This window comes from Canis aureus, chromosome X, assembly GCF_053574225.1.
Source record: "Canis aureus isolate CA01 chromosome X, VMU_Caureus_v.1.0, whole genome shotgun sequence".
Lineage (NCBI taxonomy): Eukaryota > Metazoa > Chordata > Mammalia > Carnivora > Canidae > Canis > Canis aureus.
Genome location: NC_135649.1, coordinates 82,071,673 through 82,089,666, shown reverse-complemented (window position 1 = coordinate 82,089,666; position 17,994 = coordinate 82,071,673). Strand labels below are relative to the sequence as shown.

Here is a 17,994-nt window from a genome sequence, read left to right as displayed (position 1 = left end):
AGGCAGGCCAGCCAGGCCGGGGGCAGGGGAAGCAGGCAGGCAGTCATCCTCTGAGGTCAGCAGTACCCACCAAAAGCTGGCCCCCTGCCCCTTCCCTACATGCCTAAATGCCCTCCCACTCCTGAGCTTGGCCAGTACTATGGTAGCATTTGAGGCCCTCCCAGCCACTGCTACCTCCAGAGGAACTCACCTTCCAGGTGGCAGGGTGGTTCCTGAAGAAGGCAAACATGCGTGTGAACCAGTGGTAGATCTCATTGAGTGTCCGCTGCTTCTCAGGAGCCTCCAGGATGGCCTGGAGGTTGGGGGGCAAGGGGGTCACTTCTCCAAAACTGAGCTGAGAGTGGTAGTGGCCCGCCCTGGGTATCTGACATGGGTGGAACTGTGGGGGTGGGGGGAGGGGAGGGAGGGAGATGGTATGGGGTGATAGGTCAGAGACAGGGTCAGAAGTGGGCTGAGGGGTCAGGCCAGGATGGGGTGAGGTAGAGGGGAATGGCTGACATTGTGGTAAGGTCTGGCTCAGGGTAAGGCCGGGATCAGGTTAAAGGTCTAGGACGGAGCTGGAGCTGGCTGTCTCCACAGGGGCGAGGTTGCAGGGTTTGGGGAGGTTGAAGGCCAGGAGCAGGGTCAAGTTAAGGATTTGGGCAGGGTAAAAGGTCATCAGGGAGGGGATTCATTGAGGGTCTGGCTGGGGATGGACGGGTGAATTGAGGGCTCAGGGATGGGATAGCATTAGGTTAGGAGTCGGAGGTGGACCTAGTGATACAGCAATCTTATGTGTCAGGCATGTATTTGGGTTCAGGGTCAAGAAGGAGGTTGGTTGTGTGTGGTCCTTAAGGGTCAGGGCTTGTGTTAGGTGTGGAGTGAGGCTAAAGGTCAGGGAATTTGATCTGTTTGGATTTAGGAATGGGGTTAAGTAAAGGGTCAGAGGTTATGGCTGCAGTGAGGTTCTGGGTCAGGATGGGGCTAGGCAGGGGAATGTAGGGGCTAGGTGTGGGCCTACCCAGGATAAAGGTCTGGGCAGGCTCTGATGGAAGTGCTGGAAAGGCATCAGGGAGATTCACATGAAGCGTTTGGGATGGGGTGAGGCCAAGGGTCAAAGAGACGTCACAGAAAGGGGTTAGAGGCAGGGTCTGGCCGAGGGATGTGCTGACATATTGGGGCATGTACGGGGCTGGGAAAGGAGTTAGGATAGTATCTGTGGTGGGTTTAGGGCACGGGGCAAAGATCAGGTTCATAGTGGGGCTATTCTACAGGTCTGGGTGGGGGTACATATGGGTGGGTAGCAGGGAAGGGGTGGGTCGAAGGCCCGAATTTGGCTTGCACTGGCCTGGATAGTGGTTTGGGTTTGGGTTTGGGTTTGGGTTTGGGGGCAGGTCTGGGGTGAAGCTGACATGGGGAATCATATCTGAGACCTGTCCTGGGTGCGCTCAGAAGGAGGCTGGGAATGTGGGAGGCCGGTCCCCACCCTGTTTCTTTTCCTTCTCCTTGACCCCCACTGCCTGCTTACCCAGCGGATGAGGGTGGCGTAGGTGAAGGGGGGGCGCATGTTGTGGAATTTGAAGTAGTCCATGTTGTGGAAGAACTCTGTAGGGGGTTGGGGAGAATCAGGTCCCATCCTGGAGTGCCTCACTCCCTCTCCCATCCTCCATGCTACAAACAGAATCAAGTAGAATCTACCCTGGCTGAAATCCCTTGCTAACAGCACCGCTTTTCACCATTGGAGTTACTGTGCCAAGCCCCGGGCGTCAAGTATATGGCTCACCATTAGCACCATTCTCACCAAAATGGGCCTTGCTGTCCCCAAAGTTTAGAAGAAGTGAAGTAGCTGGCACACCAAAGGGATGTCACTGGCCAAGTGGCAGAGCCAGGCTGACACTCAAGGGCCTGGATCCCTCTTAAGCCCACAGCCCAGGCCTTGTGGGCAGTAAGGGGGTCCGTGAGCTTGGGAGAGTCATGCCGCTTTTTCTTGAAGGGGGAAGGGACAGTCCCTTGGAATCACTTGGCTAGTTCTCTCCCTTCTGATGACCAAATGGAGTAGCTGAAGCCCAGAATGAGTGAGCCCTGAGCCCCAGGGGAGATGGGGCTAGACACAAGAAACCATGATGGGGAGCTTGCAGGCTTTGGAAACACTGAGAGGCAGCTTTTGCAAGCAGTCGAGTTTTCCCAAAGGCAGGGTAGCAGTGCTGGGGAGGGGCAGGACTGGCTGTCTCCCCCCACCTCTGTGCCAGTCAGGGGGATTAGGGGCTCAGGATGAGGGTGGTGGGGGGCGGGCACCATGTAGGGCATAGACCATCCTTACCTGGGAATGTGCTGTTTCCATGGCTGCCCCAGAGGTGCCTCCTCACAGCAAACAGGCCATCAGGGGCCTCCTGGGGGCTGGACCAGGCCGGGCCCGTGGTGGCAGGAGTGCCAGCAGCTACGATGCAGCAGGAGCCTTTGTCAGATGATGCCTGCAGGAGGAGGGAGAGGCTACTGACTCAGAGGCTTAAACTTTCCACTTCAGTTTTAAATAAGTAAGTGTTTTTAAAAACAAGGGAGCTCTCTTCTCCTTTCCAGTCTGATGTGGAATCTCACGAAGCAGCATGAGTTGTATTTATGAGAGTGTGAGTGTGGAGAGTGTGGACGTGTGCGTGTGTGTGTGTGTTTAAGATTTTATTTTATTTATTCATAGAGACAGAGAGAGAAAGAGAGAGGCAGAGATACAGGCAGAGGGAGAAGCAGGCACCACACAGAGAGCCTGACGTGGGACTCCATCCCAGGTCCCCAGGATCATGCCCTGGGCTGCAGGCGGCGCTAAACCGCTGCGCCACCCCGTGTGTGTGTGTGTGTGTGTGTGTGTGTGTGTGTGTGTGTGTGTTTAGAGCACTAATGCTGGTGCCTCAAGCTGGGGCTGAATGGGGTTCCTCTCCTACCCAACTGTGACCTTAGGGATGATAGGAATACCTATCTCACAGCAGCATCAGGAGGATGAGATAAATTAACCCCAGCAAAGTGCTCAGGAACAGTGCCTTGCACTTGGGGCCGGCTTCATGGGTGTGTGGCTTGTTTAATCACACAGGTCTCTGTACTGTGTCTACTGCTCTGCGGTGGTCATCTTGAAACTCGAGCTCCCTGTTTCTATTTTGCACTGGTCCTTGTGTGTTATATAGCCAGCCCTGCCAGTGGCACAGGGTCTGCCTCCAGTAAGTGGTGATTTGCTGCTGCTTTGAAAAATCAAGATCACGATGTTTTGGGAATCTAAGGGTCAGAGGGTTTGTAACTGAAGAGGACAGATTTCCAGGTCTGGGCATGTTTGGAGCTGGCCCCAGTCCTAGGGCCTGGGTTCGAGGTTAAGTCCCCTCCCCCAACCCCTCCAGTTGTCTCTTACACCTGTGGGCCTGGGGTGGCTCACCGTGGATGGAGCTTTGGTCAGGGTCATCTTCCCAGCCAAGTGTGCCTGCATAGCACCCAGCTTCTCCTTCTCCAGCACCAGCTGTGAGGATAGGCACAAAGTGAGGCCTCACCTTGGCCTTTTTCTGTCACATCTTTGCTCAGGCCATGGTCCTTCCTGGGAGTGCCCTACCTCCTCCCTTCCTTTATGCCAGCCCCCATTCTGGGTGAGCTAAGCACAGGGTAGACATAAGGCTCGCCCGTCATCCCCCCCCCACTCTCTCCTATGTCACCTGCTGTTCCAGAGACTGCACCACCTCCCTCTGGAGGAGACACTGTGCTCTGCCCTTCTCATCTAGGAGATGGTCCGCCTGGCAGTGCCTGGATAGGGGGAAGATTCCATGTGGGTGACCATGGTGGGCCTGCCTCCTGACTCAACACTCCGAGTGAGGAAAGCCAGACCATCTTGGAGACGTCTCTGCAGAGCCTCAGCCTCTCTCCCCTCTCTACCTCAGTCTCCCTCTTAAACCTGCTCTTGCTTCAATACACGCTACTTGGCATCTCCTGATGCCAGGCCTGAGCTCACCGCTTGAGCCCGGCCAGGAGGCTGGGGATGATGTTGGGAGGCTGGTGAGTTAAGAGCAGACTAGGTAGATGAGGGCAGGAGAGGCACTCCAGGTGGAGGGGACAGCTTGTGTAAAGTCATGGTCATGAAGAGGACAGGGTACAGAGTTGCCACTGGTAGTTGGGTATGGTTGGAAAAGGTTGTGTGTGTGTGTGTGTGTGTGTGTGTGTGTGTGTGTGTGTGGCTGAGGGGAGGGAGCAAGAGCCACTGTGAGAATCTGGGACTTTGGTGCTCAATAAAATCAGGCTGCTGTGTTGGCATGAGGGGTAGGACAACAGGGCAAAGTGGTCAGGAGTGTGGATTCTGGAGCTTGGCTGCCTGGATTCAAATCCCAGCCCTGTCACTTAGGAACTGGGTGATTTTGATCAAGACACTTAATGTTTTATGGCCTCAGTTTCTGTATCTGTAAAATGGAAGTAAATAATAGTATATACCTCTATTATGATGCCCCATTATAAAGATGGGGAAACCAAGGCCCAGAGAAGCTAAATAGCTTGCCCAAGGTTAGACAGCCAGGGAGTGATGGAGCTGCAATTTGAATCTACAGTCTTAGCCTTTGCCTTTCGTCTTGTCACTACCTACTGAGATGAGGCCCGAGCTAAGACCTGTACCACATGCCACCTCCCACAGACTGGGGACCCTTCTGGACTGGAAAAGGCCTGGGTCACTCACTTGAGGAAATCCTCTGGCTCCTCGAAGACCTTCTCACATCCAGGCCACTTGCAGACACCATTTGCCAGCAGCGAGTAGGAGCCCTGGGGCACGGTCGGAAGGGTGCTGGGGGGACACAGGGTGTCAAGGGAGAGAGTGGCAGGGCAAGGGCCCTTCCCAGCCTGGTCCACTCACCTGTCTTTCCTGGGTGTGCTGGGGCTTGGGAAGGTGCAGAGCAGTGCTGGCTCCCTGGACACCCACTCCAGGCTGGCTACGTTGATCTCTGCGGGTGGGGACAGGGTACCTTGGGGGACTGTGGGCTGGGCCCTCCAGCTTAGCCCACAAAGACTCTCATTTTGAACTTTCCACCCTCCTGAGCCTTGCAGGCCCTGACTCCCGGGAGGGTTGGGGGGGTGCTCTGTTGTCCCTAATGTCCAAGGCTTCTGGTGGAGCAGCTCAAAGACTGCCATTTGCAAATGCTGACATTTTGACTGCAAAGACCTGTGGTTCTGTGATTTTTGCTATCCTGCATCTTTAGGTTCTGAGCCTGACATTTTCAGGAGGTTGGAGTTTCCTAGATGAGAAGACCTGATGCCTCCGACCTCCTGAAGGCTGCCATTCGGCAGCCTACGCTGCTCACATTCAAGCACCCAGGGGCTCGGTTTCTGTAGAGCTGTGGGGTGGGGTGTTACCAGGTGGCAGGCCTGGCCGGGCCTTGAGGGAGAAGACGCTGGTGGCAGCAGTGGGTGGTGGCAGGCTGATCATAGCTGGGCTGTCCAGTGGGCGCACCTGCAGCACCGGGGTCCGGGTGTGGGTACCCACCGTGGAGAGCTGGGGGAACACGGGGGCTGTGGTTCAGCCTACCCCTGCCCAGTTCTCCCACCTGCTCCCCTCTGCCCTGCCCATTGCGGGTTAGTACCTGGTGCATGAAGTGTGGCCTGTCCTGGAGGAGCGCCTGCAAGTGGGGCGAGGGGCCCAGCCGTGCCCCAGAAGGTGCCACCATGACCAGAGGCACTGTGGGCAGCTGGGGGGAGAAGGCATACAGGTGAGGTGCCGTCCTTTTCTTCACTGCTCTACACATCTCACTCATATACTCCTTACCACAGCCCCACGCGGTGTGCACTGACCATCCCCATTTCACCTATGTAGAAACTGAAGCTCAAGGAATGACTTCTTCCAGATCAAATGGCTAATAAGTGGCAGAACTGGCCTCAACTCTGTCACCTCACCGCCTCGGGCTCCAGCCCTCTCCCCTATCACATGGGGATGGGGACACATGGCCATGCCTGTGGGACCATGATAGGATCTCCTCTCCTGAGACAGGGATTGGGAGGTCGGGGAGAGCCTCGGATCTCTGAGACCTGCTAACCAGGGACTTTCTTGGCTCTGCGACATCTGCATAAGTCACAGACTTGCCTGGGACCCAGAAAACCACTTCCTGTGCCCCAGCTGGGCCCCCCGCCCAGTGCCACAGTAAAGGTTGGCACCTGTAGGCCCAGGTACCCACCCCCTGCCTGCCCCATCCTGGGCCCTGGGCCCGGGGCCTCACCTGCAGCTGCGATGGTGGCATGGGGTTCAAAGAGGAGGAGGCATGGGTCCCGCCTCGGAGGTCCCGGCCCTGGAAGGTCACCCCCGGGCCCTTGGCCCCAAGCAGGTCTGAAGCCTTGGGTGCAGCCCTCCAGCTGGGCAAGGCTCCTGGGGATGGGCCAGGTGCCAAGGAAGGGGCTGAGGGCTTGGCTGGCCTGGGGTTGGGCATCGGGTCCTTGTCCGAGGGCAGGCTGTGGGGACATAGGAGGAAGGAGTTACACATGTCCCCAGCAGGTGCATGAACTACTCAACCACCTAAACCATGTGGACCCCCAACTCTGGTCAGAGCAGGCAGCGGTTGGGGCCTGTTCCCAAGGGCTCCACAGCTGGATCCCAGCTCTGATCATGTGTCCATGTGGCACACAGCCATGAATACAGCGGTGTCAGGAACACAGGTATGCATGTGTCTCCACACATGTCCCATGTGCAGATGTGCCCGGGGTCAGCACTCAGCCTGCCTGTGCATGTGGGCAGAGCCCTGCTGGTGATGTGTCCTCCTCCACAGGGGAGGTAGGGGATTGGAGTAGTTTGTGGGGCCTCAGACAGAGCAGGGGCAGGTCTTGGCTTTTCTCCCCCAATTGCTTGAAGGTTGTCTTCAAACCACAGCTCCCTGGTCCTCCCTGCACTTTGCACAGGCCACACAATATTTGCTGATCCTGCTGGGACTGGTCTCTGACTTTCCTGGTGGCACAGTTTTATCCCAGTGACCTGGCATATACAAGAGCAGAGGGGGGCCATGGACTCAAGATCCCTCTGGATGCTGTGAGAGGGACAGGCTTTAGGAAGGTAAGAGCAGGGATACTGGCGAGGAGGCTCCTGTGACAGTCCAGTCACCAAGTGACAATGGTGGCACAGACAGGATGGTGGCAGTGGAGATAGTGAGAAGTCGATGGATTCTGAGTGTGTTTCGGAGGTGGAGTCAGAAGACTTTGCTGGCACCTTGGATGTGGTGGGGGGTGGTGAGAGGGGGAGGGTCAAGGTGACCTCCAGCCAGGTATTTGCCTGAGCAGCTAGATGGACAGAGTGGATGCCACCTGAGATGGGGGGAACAAGGTTGGGGGTGACGATCCAGGTGTGGATGGACACGAAGAGTCTGGCATTAGACATGAAAGTGGAAATACTGAGTGGGCAGGAGTCTGAGTACAGGAGTCTGGAGCTCAGGCAGGGATAGGGTCTGATCATCTCTGGGCTCCTGCCTTGCATGAAGCTGAAGTGGCAGGTGGCCACAGGGGAGAGAGATAGGCTCTCTTGAGCCAGGGCTTGTGGGAGCATCTTGACTCAGCCCCCACCAGAGTTTACCCCAAGTCTGCTTTCCAAGCCAGCACTCATATTCTATGCCTTGCCTGGAATGTCTGCTCTTCCTCCGTATCCCCTATCTGAGCCCTATCCAGAAAGTCCTCTGTAATGGCTCCAGGCTCCTTTGCTGAGCCCTAGAACCTTCCACTCCATGACAGGCAGGGCTTCAGTTTCTCAGAATCCCAGTCTAAGAGGAAGCCAGAGCTGGAAGAGGCTGCCTTGTCCAATTGCCATTTTACTGAAGGGAATACCCAGGTGCAGTGTTCCACAATCCTATGGGCAACTTGAGAGCTCCGTATCTTACTCTAGAAAGTGTGTGTGTGTGTGTGTGTGTGTGTGTGTGTGTGTGTCTGTGTGTGTTAGAGAGAGAGAGAGAGAGAGAGAAAGAGAGAGACTCCCCACCCCACTTCACCCCGCAGCACTGGGTTGGGCACGTAGCTGCTGATAGCAGCCCAGGCTGGCAACAAGCAGGGTTTAGGGGAGCAGCTGCTCCTTCCTTTCTTTGCTGTCAGCTCACAGGGATTGTCAGAGCTCTGGTGCAGAGGGAGGTGCAGGTGAGAATCCAGGTATTAAACTTTTGGTCTCTCAGGGGGGTTAGAACATTACTACATGAGAATCAAGAGCCTGGATCTATGGAGGCTCATAACTCAGCGACCGTGAGGAGGTGAGCAAATTAATGAAGGCAGAGATCAGGGTGATGCTTCTAGAAAGCCAAGGCATGCCAAAGACTGCCAGCAATTCACCAGTAGCTAGGAGAGAGGCACAGACAGATTCTCCCTCACAGCCTTAGGAGGAACCAACCTTGCCGACACCTTGATCTTGGACTTCTGGCCTCCAGAACTGTAAGACAATAAATTTCTACTATTTAAGCCCCTCTCAGTTTGTGGTACTTTGTTACAGAAGCCAGAGTAAACTAATACTAATTTTGGTCAGTGAGTGGATGGTTTCCACCACTCTGGCCTGGCTCATATGGCTGGCCTGTGGTCACTTCTGAAGCTGCCTGGACACTTGTCTGTGGCTCATAAGAAATCTCTTTCTCAGACACGTCTAAGATGTCCAGACTCAGAGAAGCACAGATACATTCTCAGAAAGGGGACACAGATATGGTCTGTCTGATGGTAGGGAACCTGGAGGGCCGGGCTGGGCAGCCAGCTTCCTGCACTGTCTGTTGGGGCGTCCCTTTCTGACAATTTCTCAGAAGCTGCATGGAGGATGTTTCTGGGACGCAGAGCATGTTTTCATATCGGGGTCTGCATCTGGGCCCTGTTGTCACGTCTCCAGATTTTCCGCCATTGACGTCATGGCGGCCGGATGCGCTGGGCTTCATTGGCCCCAAGGAGGAAGAGAAGGAGGCAGATACCCCACCCCACGGGTTTCGTTCCGAGAACTGGCTGGCCCATCCTGCAGCCGTCTTGGCCCAGGTGGGGGTGATGTGGGTGCCTGCGGATGTGGTGAGTGACGTCCATCTGGCCACCATGACATGCCCTGGGCCCTGTAGACTTGGGCCATGGAGAGGCCTAAGGTTTGATGCCTGGGGAGTACCATGCAGATCCGACAGATACTGGGACCCTGGGGGAGGGGTTTTCAAGAGGGGGGCTTCTTAGGTTCAAAGGATCCCAGAATCTCAAACCCACTCTGTGGGGTCCATGGGTCCAACTGCAAAGTATGTGAAAGCTAATGTCAATGGTGTCCAAACTCACTGGAACTCCCTGAAGGACAGGAAGCTTCCTACCTCATAGGGCCTTTGAGGCTTAGAATTGTAGCAATCCTCCTCTTAGCCTCCCTACTAAGTTCTGTGATGGCAAGAGGGGTGAGAATCATCTCCTCTACTCCCCCTAGCCTGGGGTTGGGCTCTGCCACTAACTAGCTATAACTCTCCTCAGGCTCATATGTAAAGTGGGACAATAATAGTACCCCTCTTCCAAAGTTAATGCACATGAAACGTTAACAAAATGTCAGTGATGGTCAGTGAACACTTACAGGGCCTCAGTCTCCCTGCCCATTCTAGGACAATGTTCCCATACTCACAGCCATGCCACAAAATATGGGCAGGGAAGGAGAGGGAGGTAGAGACCAGCACGCCTTTGGCTAGAGCCTCAATGCAGGGAGCAGGAAAAGCCTCAGTCAGTAGAGAGCCCACTGCCAGGCTCTCTGGAAGGGCCCCAGGATGGGAGATCCTAGGAACCAGTGCCAACGCTGGGGACATGGTTGAGCTCTATCCACAGCCAGACCCAGAGCCAGACTGACTGACTTATATCCTTCCAGTATCACTACCCTCTGGCCACAAGGCCTCCTGACCCAGGGGACCCTGGGACCCCACCCTGACTAGTTCTTGTGAGGATGGGCCTCCCATGTGGCCATGGAGCCTCCTGCCTGTTTAAGCATCCAAGTTGTGAGGGCAGAAGGGGGAATGCAGCAGCTGGAGGGCAGCTCAGGTATGCCCCTCCTCTCATGGGTGCTGAGAAGTAACTTGAGGCCCACAGTGGGGGAGAGAGACAAAACCAGGGTCCTGCCAAGAGCCCCATGGTCTGAGCTTGGGGCTTAACTCTGCTACTCCATCTCTGGGAGGCCTTGAGAGAGCCCCCCCCCGCCCATTTCCAGGCCTCAGTTTGCTCCTCTATACACTGGGTAGAGAGAGGCGTGGAGTAGGTAAGGGCCAGGGCCCTTCCACTTCGTGTCTGGATGACTTGTTACATGTCTACAGGGTGTCAAGTCGACAATTTCCCCTCCATCCAGGGGACTGGCTGAAAGACAGGGATACATGGAGACAAAGAAACAGGAATAGGGAGAGACAGACAGATAGGCATAGGGGAACACAAAGACCCAGAGACCAAGAGATACAGAGAGATGGGAGAAACATGAGGTGGGACAGAGATACACAGAGAGTGAGAGATGCTGGAAGAGAGGGAAGGAGAGAGAGAGAGAGAGAGAGAGAGAGAGAGAGAGAGAGAGAGAAGAGGAACTCCCAGGAGCAGAAAGTCCTAGAAGTACACACAAGGAGGGAAACAGAAAATGAGAGAAACCAAAAGAATAAGATAGAGGGAGAAGGAGAGAGAGAGTGAGGGAGGGAAGGAGAGAAAGGGAGAGAGGGGGTAGGAATAGATAGACATGGATGTCCCAAATAGGAACAGTTGTTAATCTCTGTCTGGAGGAACTGAGGCTGCAACAGATAACAACAACAACAACAACAAAAACTGAAGGGCAAGATGCTGGGGGGCCTATGGTCAGCGAATCTACTGTATGGCAAAGCAACAATCAGCAAAGTGGTATGGCTCAGACACTGAGGGACAGAACAAAACAGAAAACTTGATCACAGACCAATGTCTAGAGGGAATCAAGTTTGTGATGAGTGTGGCATTTCAAACTGGGAGATGGTGGAGGATATACTGTTTGACAAATGCTTCTGGAAACGTTAAGGGAAAAAGACAAAGTTATTGAATGAATAATCAGTCCATTTTTCCCACCAATTCCTCTCTGCCCAGTTTGAAAAGTCATCATCATCATGTACCCCAAAATACATTCCAAATCTATGAAAGAGATAAATAAGAATATCTAATGTTGCTCTTGGGTTTCTTATGTGCCAGGCCCTATGCTAAACACTTAACATGGGTAATACATTTAATCCTCACAACAACTCTTTGAGGCAGGTGCTGCTATAATCATCATGGTATCTATAAGGAAATGAAGGTACAGACAAGTTAAATGCCTGCCTAAAAATCACACAGATGGCTTGAGGTGAGGCTGGGTTTGTCCCAGACAGTCTGGCTCCAGTACCCACACTCTTAACCTCCACAGCAAATGGAAAAAATGAAGCCATAAAAGAGACTAGAAGCCAACACAGGTGAACATTTATCTCATTTTCAAGTGGGAAAGGACTTTCTAAGCATAAAACCAGAGATAGTAACCACAGAAGAAAAGAGTAACCCATTTGACTATATAAAAACATCATAGCATCACAAAACTCCATAAACAAATAGAAAAAGTGAGTGATGAATTGGGGAAAAATATTTGCTATACATGTATGGCCATTGGAAGGTTAATATCCTTTCTAAATAAAAAGCTATGACAAATCAATAAGAAAAAAATGATGAACACCCTATTAGGACTAAGGATATGACCAGACAATTAAGAAAAAGTACAGATGATTAATAGATAGTATAGGTAATCAAAGAATGCAAATGTCAACAATGTGGTAATATTTTTTCTTACCTGTTATGCTGAGAAAGGATTTAAAAATGAAAATACCCACCGAGGGTTAGCTTGAGTACAAGAAGCACAAAACAGGACAACCTTTTGAAAGAACAGTTTGCAGAGAGGGTCAGAAACCTTAAAAATGCACATCCCCCTTGTCCCAGCAACTCCATTTTCAGGAATCCAAGGAACTATCAAGAATGATTATGGGGAAAACCTAGAAATAACCCAAATGTCTGGGAATTGGCACTGGGTCAAACCAATTATGGTTCATACCAATGTGAGGACAGTCTTGACAGCCACAAAAGATCATATGTTGAAACAATTTTTAGTGACCTACAAAAACACTCCTGCTAATTAAATAAAACAGGAATAAAACCAATAGAGAGAGTGGTTCTAATTTGGTTAAAAAAATACTAACAGCTAACAGTGAGCACTTGCTAAGACTACAGAGATGAACTGGCTCCAGCCCTAAACAGCCTGCTTGGTTCTTGAACACGGACTCTGGACACACACATACACACATACACACAGGCACACACGCATGCATGCACACACACACAGTCCTGGGGTAGGACCACTTAGCTAAACCACGATTCACAATGGCATGAAGTGCCCCCCAGGAGGTTCTCTCATGCCATGCAAGCCCAGGTTCATTTAAGCGCTCAGCCTGACCCAACAGCTCACAATCCTCCTTCGATAGGGGCAAAGAGAAGTGATGCTCACTCTTGTAAAAATGGAAATGTCCTCATCGAATTACTCAGTACACTATCATTAGGCACCAACTGTACAAAGCTCTGTGCTGGATGTTGGGCAGGAAGGCGGGTGGAAGGCTAGACAAGAGAGCAGGAGAAATGGTGGGAGTGAAACGGAGGAAAGAAGATGGGGTGTGGTGAAGATGGAGGAGACAGAGACAGGAAAGCTGGGCAGACCCTGAGAAAGAGCGGTGGAGAGTCTGAGTGTCAGGGAAACAGACAAGGGCGGGCAGAGCAACATGGAAAGAGGGAGATGGGGCGAGCTATGAAAAGACAAGAGGTGAAGAGAAGGGGGGGGTGTAGTTGAAATTTCCAGTTACACCTGGATAGTGTTCAAGTCATTCAAAGCTCTGAAATTCATAAAGACTGGCAGTTGGCCTATTAAAATAAAATCCTGCCCATCTCCACATCGATCAATTTCTTTATCTTTGCCTCTGCCCATGCATTGATTAAGCGCTTTACCTATCAGTCTGCTGGGATTTATTATTACTCTTGTTATTGTAAAAAATATCTTACCTGACCGGAGCCACAGTTGCTGTGCATGTCTTGATGATACCAGAGGGCTCCTGACCACCCCCCAGTGCCTGCCTCACTGCCATCTCTTCCACTGGACCCACATTTGATGGGGAAGAGCAAGGGCACTCACCTTGGTGAAGTGGACTGGCAGAGAAGGATCAGCCCGGCTTGTGGGAAACTGTCACATATCAAAAACAACTTTGCTTTTATACCGAGAAGAAAAACCACGGTGTGGAAGCCACAGACCTCTCTCTTCTAATAATCCAATTTTTTTTTCGATGAGTGTGTGTGCTGATAATCACGGGGTGGGGGGGGTTCTCATAGTTTTTTCTCTCTCTTGCTCTCTCTCTCTCTCTCTCACTTGCTCGCTCTGTTTCTCCTCTTCTTGATTATGAGACTTAAACGGAAATTTTGAAATTTTGGGTTTTTTCTTTGCCCTTTACGAGTCATCTGAAAATATGATTTCTTCCCCTTGCCACAGAGGTGAGAGGTATCAATGAGATAACAGGGCTCATGAGAAACCACAGTTTTTTACACAAAAGTGTGTAGAGTTAGAAAAAAAAAAACAAGGGAAAAAAAACCTCAAATAAATCACGGAGGCGTCCCAAACAGGCAGAGATACCACTGTGAGTGTGATGGGTCAGGAGACACCAGGGAAAGAAACTGAATAGGGCTGAGTTTCCAGAGGCCTGCTCCATACCTCAGTTCTCCCTTAGGGAGAATTGATATGGTCGTCACTGCTTTTACTGCCCAAGGAGCTCTGCAACCCATCTCCCCACAGAGGGGGCATGGAAGTCATTTCATGGAGAAAAATGCAGGGAGTCCCTTTCTATCTGCCGCAACTCACAGAATCGAACAGTCAGAGAATCACTGGCTCCCAGAATCCACTTAGCATCACTGAGTGAGGAAAGGGAGCAAAGTCTCATCACGTAGTAGGGCTTGAGAGCTCTAACCTGGAGGGTACCCTACAGGGAAGGACCTGAGGAGGCCCCCAGTGTAATGCATCTGTCCTCATGAATCCCAGAAGCCCCTTGGGACACTGGCCCTCTCTTTGTCAAGGACACCATGACCCGATGCTTCTAGGCCCCCAGCCTTTGCGATTTTCTACTTTGAAAAAATCCCAGTTTCCCAGGTTTCAGGATTCCAAATATCAGCCACCATCCCCATAGCTGACATTTATCTCCAATTTTCCATATGCCAGACACAGTGCTGAATGATTCTCCCCAATGATCACATTCAGTCCTCACCACGGCTTTCTGCAGTCCATCTTGTCATTGTGGCCATTACACATATAGGGAAAACAGAAGTGTGAAGTAGTCGAGCAATGTGTCCACGGTGACAGAGCTGGCAAGTGGGGGCTCTGCCTTCTTTGGTGCCAGCCTTAAAAACCCCCAGTGTCCTTGGGCCTAACAGTCTTGGATCTTAAAATTCTGGGATGCCATGACAGGGAAGTTCTGAGATTTGGAGATTCCTCTGGGGGCTTGAAGCTTGTGAGGTTTTACGGTTGTCCAAGAAGTGGCGGCTGCATTTCCTTACTTCACCAGGAACCCTCCTTTAACCAGTGGTCAACAGGGGAAACCAGACTCCAGGGGCTTCTCCTGATCGGTCATAGCTGTGACTCCCAGACCCTGGCTCCTCAGTGCCCTGCATGGACCAGGGTTCTGTTATCCAATATTTACTCCAAGCCCTCTGCAAGATTGGCTTCAGGCCTAGGGAAGAGAGATTGGAAACCACTTTTTATTCACATGGTACAAATCTAGTGGCCAAGACCCACCCCTTAACCCCTTCACCTTCCCCCACCCACCTCCGAAACCCTGAAAGAAAGGAGAGCCTTCTTTCCTTAACTCAAACTCACCTTTCTGGAAAAGCCCAGAGGGGGCCTGATACCTTGGCCTGTGAAGATAAGAAAAAAAAAGTGAGCAGAAAAAAAAGACCTAAAAAAAAAAATCAGCCAACAACAATTAAAAAAAAAAAAAAAAAAAAAAAAAAAAAACCAAACCCAACCCTCCTTACCATTAGTTCAAAACCAAACTTTCACTGGTTGAGGTTTCTGAGTTGGTGGGACACGTCTGAGACCCAAAGATGGCCTGTGTACGCTGGGCAGCCAGGGGAGGCACCAAAGTGGGATGAGGTCCTCAGGTTGGAGGCTTGCAGGTATCTTGTGTACAGCAGGGGCTTAACAGGTGTGGCCTGTGGTTGGGAGCAAGATGGTGTGAGGAGCTTGTTCGTTAAGGAGTCTTGGGGAACTGCCTTTAGGGATAGGCTAATGACCCCTTGTTCCTCATGGACTTGGGTCTGAACATTCCTTATACTTCCTGTATAACCATAAACTAGGCTAGTTCCGGAGGCTGAGGCCTCATTCCTTGCCTCAGGATCTGTCTCCTCTTAAGACAGGGGACTGGTTTTCTTTTATAGGGTCAGAGGTGTGGGCTTCATCCTCCTCATACCCTCCCTATAGACCATCCCTCCCTTACTGTCATTTACTCCATGAGAGGAGTGGCCAGAGAAGTAGGGGGATAACTGAGTGAGGGTGGTGGCCCAGGATCCCAGGAGGCCACCTGAGTGGGGCTTGAGGTAAGGGAGGGGTGATGCTGCTGCTGCTGAGACCCTTTACAGAGTGAGGGCTGGCGGGTCAGGTGGGCAGAGAGGGCCAGAGGTCACCACCTCCTTTCTGTATGGGACTATATCCTCTTGTGTGGAAGGTTTCTGGGGGAGAGTACACAGGATTACACGGACAGGTTTGTGAAAGTCCCCAGAGCAGGGGCAGGGGGTGGGAAGGGTTTGACAGACTCGAAGGAGGTGAGGGATGGATCCATGGGATCATGGATCACCCAAGTGATTCCAGAGGGAACAGCCAGCTTAAAGGCCTTGAGCGGGAGTGTGATTTGCTCCAGGTAGTCAGTGTGGTTAGAAGGGTGGGAGCGAGAGGAAGAGGGGTAGGAGGTGAGATCAGAGAAGAGACTTGGGGGTTAGACCCTGCAGGACCTTGTAGTCCATGTAGGACTTTGGCTTTTACTCTGAGTGAGGAGGAGGCCACAGGAGGGTTGTGCATAGGGGAGAGACATAAACTGCCTTAGGATTCAACAGGCTCCCTCTGACTGCTGAGTATAGAACAGGTTGTTGGAGTGAAGGTGGAAGCAGGGGAACCTGAGACAAATAGGCTACTGCAGTGGTCCAGTGACTGATGATGTGCTGGCAGTGGAGGGGGTCAGGAGAGGCTGGATTCACGAAATATTTTGAATGGGGAGCTGACAATTTGCTCAAGGATGAGAGTCTTGGGGCCAGACCAGGACACAGATAATGCCCTAACTACAAGTAAGATCCCCCCCCCCTGCAAATTCTATCTTGTTTAATCCTCTTTTCTTCTGTGATTTTCCCTCTGTTGCTTGCAACTGAAAATAATCCTTCCTGACCCATGACCACCTCCCCCTGGACACAGACCTGAGGAGGGGTAGGCTACTGGGGGGACCTACCCTCTCCTTGGGATGTTGTGCTTCAGAACCTTGCATACAGTAGGTGAGCAGAAAACACTCCCAGGATGGAGGGGGAACGTATGAATGGCCATGCTCAGTGGACAAAAGCTACGTATCAGTTCCCACCCAGTTCCCACCCGAGGGAGGACCTCAAAGGAAAGTGAAAGGATGAAGAAGCAGGAGCAGTTCTCCTGGCAGAGGGAACATCAGGAGCAGAGATGGGGGACAGAAAGAGGGAAGTGCGGCCACTTTGGGTGTGGAGTGCCAGTGGGGCAAAAAAGACAGGACTTTAGTTCATGGTTGGTAATGCCAACATGTCCAACCAACTCCTGGCTCATACAGTCAGGCTCAGTGTTTCGCTGAGCTGAAGTTAGAAAAAGCTAATTTTCCAAAAAAGGTTGATTTCTCATTGGGCCATTCATTCAACAATGGTGCCACGTCCTGGAGAATGCTGAGGGTGATCATCAAGGGCATTATTGGCTAGTGGCATTGCTCAAGGAAAGGTTCTGAGGTGGGCAGGGAAGACCCAGTAATTGCGACGGGAGAATCCCTTTTGCTTTCTTAGATCTCACACTAAGGGTGCAGTCTAAGTCTTCAGGGACTCTGGGCATTCACAGCACTGGGGCAATGAGAAGTCGCGGAAGGCTAAGGAGATGGTAAATCCATTCTCTTCCCAACGGCCGTGCGCATTCAATGGCTCTGCGGCCCAACCCCCCTACAGCCCAGACTGCCTCCTCTGGCCTCCTTATTGGCTGTTCATCCCCCTCCTTCACACAACCTCCAACACCCCGGTTGGTTCTGTTCTTTTCCGTTCCGCCTCCGTGTCCTTCCGTCCCACTAGACTTTCTAGCCTTGGCATTGGTTCATTTCGTTTTAGCACTGCCCTTTGAGGTCTCAACTGCTTCATTCTGGCTCCTTCATTGGCCATCCGTCATCGTTCTTCCCGGCTCCTGCCTTCACCATCCACTCCCATTGGCCCTGTCCCTCCAGTCCCGCCTCCGAGGCCGCTCTTACGTCACCTCTTTCTAGCCTTCGTATTAGCTAGTTTAGCCCTAGCACCGCCTCTTGAAGGCACAATGCAAGATCACAAGACTCCCCACTGGCTCACTGTGGCCATTATCTTATCGTCATCTCCTCTACGCCACCGGCGCTTGGCTCCCCATTGGCCATTCACGGTCTCTATCATCGCGTCCCAGCGCCTACGCAACCAAGGGATCTCCTGCTTTTTGGGCCTCTCCGCTCCCTGCTGCTCCCATCACCTGTAGACATTCCATTTTCGCCGCCACACACATGCCGCTCCCGCTCACACTCCCCCACCGGCTGCCCCACCTTTGCTCTTTTCAACCCGGACCCCGCACCACCCCCATTTAGGCCTCCCTATTGATTCCCCCATCATCCCGCCTCCTGCTCCGCCCACTCTCGGGCATCCCCATTGGCTGCGTGCTGCTCCTGCACTCGCTTCGCCGCTACGTCATCCGTGCACAGCTCCCCATTGGCTTTCTGCTCTACCTGTCTTAGTCTCACCGCCTAC

General features: G+C 52.4%; 1 protein-coding gene across 3 annotated transcripts in view; it reads right to left on the bottom strand.

The window, feature by feature from the left end:
• FOXP3 (forkhead box P3) overlaps window positions 1-17,714 on the bottom strand; it is a 30,707-nt gene extending 12,993 nt beyond the window's left edge. The window contains exons 1-13 of one of the 3 annotated variants that reach the window (XM_077888351.1): window positions 17,347-17,714; window positions 15,004-15,180; window positions 13,121-14,699; window positions 6,195-6,423; window positions 5,565-5,669; window positions 5,338-5,476; window positions 4,841-4,928; window positions 4,667-4,771; window positions 3,663-3,750; window positions 3,392-3,472; window positions 2,300-2,450; window positions 1,508-1,650; window positions 191-292 (exon numbers count right to left, since the gene is read on the bottom strand). In XM_077888351.1, the coding sequence (XP_077744477.1) occupies window positions 191-292; window positions 1,508-1,650; window positions 2,300-2,450; window positions 3,392-3,472; window positions 3,663-3,750; window positions 4,667-4,771; window positions 4,841-4,928; window positions 5,338-5,476; window positions 5,565-5,669; window positions 6,195-6,401 (1,209 nt within the window). In that variant the 5' untranslated portion in view covers window positions 6,402-6,423; window positions 13,121-14,699; window positions 15,004-15,180; window positions 17,347-17,714. The remainder of the gene's footprint in view (window positions 1-190; window positions 293-1,507; window positions 1,651-2,299; window positions 2,451-3,391; window positions 3,473-3,662; window positions 3,751-4,666; window positions 4,772-4,840; window positions 4,929-5,337; window positions 5,477-5,564; window positions 5,670-6,194; window positions 6,424-13,120; window positions 14,700-15,003; window positions 15,181-17,346) is intronic. The other 2 variants (XM_077888349.1, XM_077888350.1) reach the window with 2 other exon arrangements.
• Between the last annotated feature and the right edge of the window lie 280 nt (window positions 17,715-17,994).